The 7,867-nt window shown below is 38.6% G+C and overlaps 1 protein-coding gene across 1 annotated transcript in view; it reads left to right on the top strand.

Annotated features, from left to right (window-relative positions):
- LOC106515392 (Down syndrome cell adhesion molecule-like protein 1) overlaps positions 1-7,867 on the top strand; it is a 41,760-nt gene that overhangs the window by 30,454 nt on the left and 3,439 nt on the right. Inside the window, exons 18-28 of the mRNA XM_014005188.1 lie at positions 880-1,058; positions 2,524-2,641; positions 2,790-2,953; positions 3,035-3,133; positions 5,112-5,300; positions 5,792-5,920; positions 6,038-6,196; positions 6,338-6,493; positions 6,629-6,659; positions 6,784-6,902; positions 7,007-7,159. Of these exons, the coding sequence (XP_013860642.1) occupies positions 880-1,058; positions 2,524-2,641; positions 2,790-2,953; positions 3,035-3,133; positions 5,112-5,300; positions 5,792-5,920; positions 6,038-6,196; positions 6,338-6,493; positions 6,629-6,659; positions 6,784-6,902; positions 7,007-7,159 (1,496 nt within the window). The remainder of the gene's footprint in view (positions 1-879; positions 1,059-2,523; positions 2,642-2,789; positions 2,954-3,034; positions 3,134-5,111; positions 5,301-5,791; positions 5,921-6,037; positions 6,197-6,337; positions 6,494-6,628; positions 6,660-6,783; positions 6,903-7,006; positions 7,160-7,867) is intronic.

Raw genomic sequence — 7,867 nt, 5'->3', positions numbered from 1 at the left:
GAAGATAATGGATGGATGGAAGGTCTTTGCATTGACTTCCATTCATTTCCATTCATTTACCGGTCATCTCTATAGCATGACCCCTTACCCTAAACCTAACCTCACAGGTACATAACCGACCCAAAACTTAACCTAAACTCAATTCACACCTTATTTCTAACCCTAACCTCTGACCCACCAATGGTATTTCCCCTATGGACAGGGCTTTTGTTCCCATAAGAAACAGTAGGTTCACACAAACACAGCAAAGACATGTACACACACACGTACTTGCACACACACACACACAGGGACAAAATGCATTATAGATCACCTTTTCCTTGTTGAAGCAGGTGTTAAATGTCCACATTTATTTGGTAAATTAGTGATGTCTGCAGTGACAGTCTAGGTCACCGCCATTCTCTGTTATTGTTTTATAAATCAGAAGCTGAATAGTTTCAGAATCAATGACATAAAAGGTAACACTGACAGTTGTATGGGTCTGTAAAATTGCAAATGAAATGTGTTATTTAGTTTGAATAACAACCACTGTTATAATTAGTTCAATGTCACACTGTTCAGTATGTCTCACAATGTGATAAAAATGGTCTGTTCGAGTGTGTGATGATGTCTATTACAATGAAAGATTAGAACAAACCCTAAGCATTTTTTGTGTTTTTCTCTAGAGATCCAGTAAACAAGATTGTTCAAACTGTAAAACTGAGTTATTATTGTTCAAATTAATCCCTTTTTGAGTCCTTTGTTTTAAATAAAACTCACACGCAGCAACCTCTGTATCTAAACAAAACTATTTATTTTAATGTTTGCTGTACTGCTGTTCTTGAGCTTATGGTCATAAATCCTAAATGTATTATTGCTTGTTAACTATTAGTCATGAAGTAATAATACCTTCTTTTTTGACCAGATGCCAAGTGAGTATGAAGCCAATCCAGAGCTGCTGTTTTACAGAATCACCCACCTCAACCACCGGCAGCAGTACCTGATCTGGGCTGCAGCTGTCACCACTGCAGGCCGTGGGAACTTCAGTGACAAAGTGACGGTGGAGCCAGCCGCTAAAGGTGAGTGAGCCCTTTATTATCCAAGCAACACATTTTTATTGTTTGAACAATTAGCATCTTTGTTTATCCGCATTACAAATTCAAGTTTGCAAAACAAATATTTAGGTCATTATTTCTAGCAATATGATAATTAAAAAGCACAAAAGAAGCCCATACTCTTTCAAAAATACTATAAAGTTGTTTGTCTTTCAGCATTTAACTTTTTAATGAAAGCATTAAAATATATGTATATTTTTGCAATTTGTACATTTTTTAATGAAATACTAACATTTTCATTTGAATCTATCAAAAACCCGTAGCTATAAGGTGGTCTAAAAATAATCTTAGTCTAACTTCAAATATAGAAAATCAGCTTTCAAACAAAATTTGACGAATTTATTTATACATCTTCTATATTTTACTTTTGTTCACTCTCAAAACCTATTATTAACACTTGTGAATCCAAGAGCAAACTTTTATAATGCTATTTTTTCTTTATTATCTTTCATCTTTTTACCAAGTTCCTGTTTTACATATGTAATCTTAAGTTGTTTTAGTTTCATTTTACTGCCTATTTGGACTTTACAAATGTGTGCTATTGATTTCAGAGTTCAGAGTGCACCAAATAAAATGCCTCCAGTCAGGGAACGTGATAAAAGGGGAGTGGAAGCAAAGACAGCAGTTGGAGTGAGAGGGGAAAGGAAATGACACAACAGGAGTAGAGTAAACTACAGAGCAGCACAATAAAGAGGCAGAGTATTTAAGAAAACAAGAAAGGCAGTCACTGCAAATCAATAGACTCTGTATTAAAAGGGAGAATAAAGGAATACAAATGAACAGAGTGCACCTTCACCGTATCGCCACATTATCCTTTTCCTTATGTGTTCGTTCCTTTGACTTCTGAGTGCAAAGGTTTGTTAGTGTGCTCGTACGGGTGTCTGCCTCATCTGATCAGCGGCTGTAAAAAGCCTGTGTCCTCCAGGTTTGCCCACTCAATACTTCATTCAACCTTAACATAAGTGCACTAGAGCACAGGCACAAAGACTCCAAGTAAAAGGGAAAAAAGAGAAAGCAGGTGGTGCATAGTCAGAAAAAAATGGTTTTGTGACTGAATGAATAGATATATTTGTGTACTCCCTGCTCATTCTTTCTTATGCTCTTCTTGTACTTTTTTGCTGGATAACGTCACATTTAACTGATAGGTTTTTTTTTGTCCTGTGAATCACAAAAAAAAAACCTTTTCATTAGAGCTAATCTAGCATACTGAAAAAAATAGAAAGTAAATGAATTCCTACCTTAAATATTATTGATTCAAAGAGTTCTAACAGATTGCCATGGATTATCTGGTTAGAGCCTTTTAATTAGACTACTGACCTTTTATATTATGATCCTACTTTGTTGTCAAAAGCTCAGGTTGTCTTTCTTTTAGAATGTCTGTTGCCTTTGTTCCTCTGTCATTTTTTTCCCTCTTTCCAACCTCCAACAGCTCCCGCCAAAATTTTGTCATTTGGAGGTACAGTTACAACTCCTTGGATGAAAGAGGTGCGGCTGCCCTGCAGCTCTGTGGGGGAACCAACACCAACCATAAAATGGACTAAAGACAGGTGACAAAAACTATGTTATAATTTTATAGTAACTTTAAGTTAAAGTTTGGTTCAGTTGCAGCGGGAAGTTGTTTCTATTGTGTGACATTTAGCAAAATCAATGATTTCCCTCTCTTATGGTGATAATTGCTCATTCTCTGTCTGTTAGTGAGGACACAGCTATCCCAGTGTCTGTTGATGGACAGCGTCTCATTCTGGCTAACGGGACACTGGTGCTGCGCTCCGTCAAGGCCGAAGACTCTGGCTATTACACGTGCACGGCCACCAACACGTTGGGCTTCGACACCATTATAGTCAATCTCTTGGTGCAAGGTAGTGTCAGATTTGTAAAAGATAATATGTTTAGTGTATTAAAGCAGGTGTTAATGTCAAATCCTTTCATCATTGTCTCAGTTCCTCCAGATCAGCCTCGTCTAACTGTGTCCACCACCTCCACCTCCTCTATTACCCTCGCCTGGATACCAGGAGATAATGGAGGCAGCTCCATCAGAGGCGAGTCACCTACACTTGCATTATATTCCTGTTATCTGTAGCTCACACATCAGTCAAGCCCTTGTTTCTCTCCTGTCTACCTTTGATGTGTCTTTTACCTGTTTGATCTATTAGTTTATTGAATGGTGTCCTTGTTTTATGTTTCTCTGTTGACTGTGTGTCTCTGACTGTTTGATTATTGGTGATCCCTCTGTGTGATAGCTACAATGTGTGAGCCTGAATGGGCATGCAAATGTATTTCCTCTACCTTTAGTTGTTATCCTGCAGGGTCTTTACAGATTCATCAGTCTGATTCTGTGCTGCTCTTATAATCTAAATCAGGAGTGCCCACACCTTTTTTTTTTCTTGAAGGGACCAAAATGGAAATCTATCTGACGGCTGTGGGCCAACTTTAATAATACTGTAAAACACATGAAAAACAAAACCTTTTTTTATTAAGGTCCTTTTATTTTATCTTTTAAAGATTAAAAATGCAGTCAGTGTGGTAACCCATGTTTGTTTMTTTTTTTGGTTTGTTTTTAGACCATGCACTTGAAGAAAGTTTGACATATGCTTGGGCAGCAAAGACTCATGGGACATTTCCTAAATTGATAATTTGATATATTTGTGTTTGTATAAAGAATGAAAATCTACATGTGCTTAAATCAAATTTAAATTAATTTTGTAGTTACTTGTATTTCATGTTTAATACTAGTATAATTCAAAGATAAATTAAGCACCATGAGTGAAAACTATCTGCCCTAGTATAGTGGAAATACAGTGTTTCTACAGAGGACAACAGGAGATTACAACCTTGTAAACAACTACTGGTGGGCCAAATCAAATTTCTTGATGGGCCAATTTTGGCCCACGGGCCCCACTTTGGGCACTTCTGATTTAAATTATATAATCAAGCAGCAGCCATGTTTTAATGTTAGTGTTCAAAGTATAGCTGATGTTTTTGTAGGTTTTTATGTGATTGTAAAAAACTGCAAAATCTGTAAGTAAGCTGACACAGAGGTTTTTAGTTTGTCCGTGTCAGTAACAAAATTGCCCCAAAAATCCCAGAAAAATGCTAATTTTTGCATGCATTATGCYCAAGCAAATGGAAAGCAATAACAACATGCTGGATGTGCAGCTTTGCATTCATGCGTTGACGGTCCACCAACTTGGATTTGCATACGTCATCCTGCGCCTCATGTATGGATAAATCCTTTCTGTATAGCTTGTGTGAACATCAGAATGCCTGCCTGTTTGTGTGGCCATCTGGGCAATGCTGAAGTATCTCATTATGTTTGTTGCACTCTTTCTAGAGTGGTATTGGTGCACACACATTAAGCCTAAGATTTCTTTTCTTTCAGCTTTTGTAGAAAAAAAATGAAAATACCCCGATGCAGATATTGATATGCTAATCTGACAATCCAACACATGAAACCAATGTTTTACCTTTCAAATTAGTTACACAAAAGCCTCCTATTGTGTTGCTCTGTTCTAAACCTGTGCCATTCTGTTCTGCCACAAAGACAGCTCAATCTGCACATGCTAACCAATCAAATCTTTAGGTGGACTCCATCACACTATTTGACAGAGAGAAATGTAGGATTAAAAATATAAAAACACAAAAAACACAAGCAGATAAACATTCATATATGCATAATTATGTACAAACAGGAGGAAAGACAGAGAAAATTAGATGYAAAGATTCAGAGAGCAGGAGGGAGCTGGCTCGCAGAGGAAGCTGAATATATAAACAGTCACCATATTGCAAACCCTCATTTGCATAGATGCTCAGTCAGCGCCATCCCAGGCTTTGGGTTTGTAGGTAATTATTGGCGGCGTAGATGGAGAGCAGCAAGACTGTCATCCCAGGGAAGCGTCACTGGGCGAGGGCAAGAAAACTGTCTTTCACTGCCATCTGGTGGAAAGTAGAGGTACAACTGCCATGCAGTTTGGAAGGCCTGGTGTACTAAACAAAAGAAATGGCTTTCTTTTCATGCAGGTTTTGTTCTACAGTACTCTGTGGACAATACAGAGGAGTGGAAGGATGCTTTCATCAGTTCTAGTGAGCGTTCTTTTAAATTGGACAACTTACGATGCGGGACCTGGTATAAAGTCAAGTTGGCTGCCAAGAACAGCGTTGGTGCTGGTCGCATCAGTGAGATCATTGAGGCGAAGACTCATGGAAGAGGTAAGAAGGTTAAACAGAAAAATTGTCTGTCTGGGTTAACACAAGTAAAGACATTTAAAAATCGCAAAACAAAAAGCAAAACTGACTGAATTGAAATACAATTCAGTTAGGATCTTTGTTTTCAGTTATCACTTTACAGTACACAAGCAAATCTCATCTAAATGTATACAGGATAACACATCCATAAAGACATGAACAGAAAACAACACTAACTCRATTGAAAACCAGGGTTACATATATCAAGAAAAGGAAATGATGCAAAAACTGCTGTGAGAAATCAGGAGGGGGAAAAAACAACTGGAAGTTTCTTTAAAATCAGAAAAAGTCAGAAATGTTTTACCAGCTTTGACCTCAAAGCTGTGGCTGCTCATAAAAAAGTGATGAGAACTCAATCGTGTCAGTGAACATGTGGCTACAGTGTTTGATTGCATCAAAATGCAGAGACGTGACCTGATTTGTGGACAGATGCATTACAATTGTTGCATTTTCAGAGCCTCAGTTCAACAAGGACCAGCCTGTCTTCACCTACATCAACTCCAGCCACGCCCGCCTCAACCTGCAGGGTTGGGCCAGTGGAGGCTGTCCAATCACTGCTGTCACACTGGAGTTTAGACCAAAAGGTGGGTGGTTAGATTGACCTTAAAGTTTCAATTCAACAACATGGATTCAAACATTGAGATATTTAACATATTTTATCTACGGAAGCTGAGTTGATGTTAGTGTGTGTTCTTGTGCAGGAACGTGGATGTGGCAGACTGTGCGAACCAACGTCACTGCAGATGTGTTTCTGGCAGAGCTGAGGGAGGCCACCTGGTATGAGCTGAAGATGAAAGCATGTAACAGTGCAGGCTGTGGCAACCAGAGCTCCCAGTTTGCAACACTGGACTATGACGGCAGTGAGTAGAAAATTATTTTTCATAATATTTATATAAAGGATATTGTTAACTGCTTTATTTTATTATTATTATTTTATTACAAAGCACCTGATAATAAAGCTGTTCAAGTTTTCTAAGTGTCGTCTGTCTGGGTTTGCACAGGCACAATTGCTCCCATTAAATCCCCTCTGAAAAAAAATGACGACGTAAAGAAGCTGTTTTCTATTGGCTCCCCTGTGATTCTGGTCACTCTTGGCGTTGCGCTGCTCTTCATCATTCGCAAGAAACGCAAAGAGAAGAGGCTGAAAAGACTAAGAGGTGAGTAAACATTGATGAGGTCAGAAGAGATGGTGTGAATAAATTGAGAGGAAAAAWTTTTAATTCATTTCTGTTGCTTCGCTTGCTTTTATARTGGAAAAAGTGTATTTCTTCATATCTTCTGCTTTATTTTAGATGCTAAAAGCCTGGCAGAGATGCTGATCAGGTAAGATATTTTCCTGTGGTCCCTCTAACTAAATCAATCTAAAATCTTAAAATCATCCATGCAAGTTTGTGTTTTCTTAAARCCACAAWTGATTGTGGATGCTAATCTTGTGTTTCTGGATTAGTAAAAACAACCGCAGCTTTGACACGCCGGTGAAAGGACCTCCTCAGGGCCCACGGTTACACATCGACATCCCCAGAGTGCAGTTGCTAATTGAGGACAAAGAGGGCATCAAGCAAATTGGTGAGAGAAAAAAAACCCAGAAACTTTCTTGTGTATTTTAATGCATCTACACAGGATTGTTTCATCGAATGGGTGCTGAAAAGAAAACTTGTTTTTGTCTCAAGGTGACGACAAGGCTACTATCCCTGTGACAGACACAGAGTTCAACCAAACTGGGAATCCTCAGAGCTTCTGCACTGGTGTATCTGTCCATCACCCTGCCCTCATCCAAAACACAGGTCCTTTGATAGACATGTCTGACATCAGACCAGGAACCAGTATGTGTTTTCTCTCATCACTGTTCATTCTACTAGTGTTGCACAGAAAGCTCTACTGCACATGCTTTAAAGAGATAYTTTGGATTTGTTGAGGTAGGGTTCTGTGGAGTTGTTCTCCGCAGTCATTAACTCACCTGCTGTAGATGGCAGTCTAATAATCTCTGTTTGGAGAATCAGAGAGAAAAGCTTTGATGGTTGAAACAAGCTTACAGCTGGTCAATGGGCTGGAGAGCAATAGGCCCACTTATGAGACCCCCACTCATGTGAGTTKTGCATCCATTCCCACTCACCACAACCACACCTATAATTACAGTCTTCTATGTAAATAGCCAGCTAAATCAAAGATGACAGTGTTCCTAAGATTTGTAAATTTGCATTTCCTTGAACTGCAAATACATTTTTGAGGTTTAAGTTAATTCAGAACAGCAGAAATATAATTTGGAAATGGACTAASTGCCAGCTTGGCTCTTACAATAACGTCTCACTGACTCTCCATTCCAAGAACAGTCAAACTGATGTCTACTGCAGGTACGTAAATAACCAATAGCTGGTACCAACTCCACAAAACCCCACTTCACAAAATCCAAACTGTCCCCTAAAATCCTGGCAATAGAATAATCGGTGTAAGCATGAACTGTGTACAATTTCTGCATATTTCTGCTCAGTTCATGGTCTCATTTCAAGTTAACATCAAGGTACTGGTAAATC

The sequence above is a fragment of the Austrofundulus limnaeus genome, unplaced genomic scaffold, assembly GCF_001266775.1.
Source record: "Austrofundulus limnaeus strain Quisiro unplaced genomic scaffold, Austrofundulus_limnaeus-1.0 Scaffold29, whole genome shotgun sequence".
Taxonomy (NCBI): Eukaryota; Metazoa; Chordata; class Actinopteri; order Cyprinodontiformes; family Rivulidae; genus Austrofundulus; species Austrofundulus limnaeus.
The sequence above is the reverse complement of the archived record's forward strand: the minus strand, read 5'-3'. Positions and strand labels throughout refer to the sequence as shown.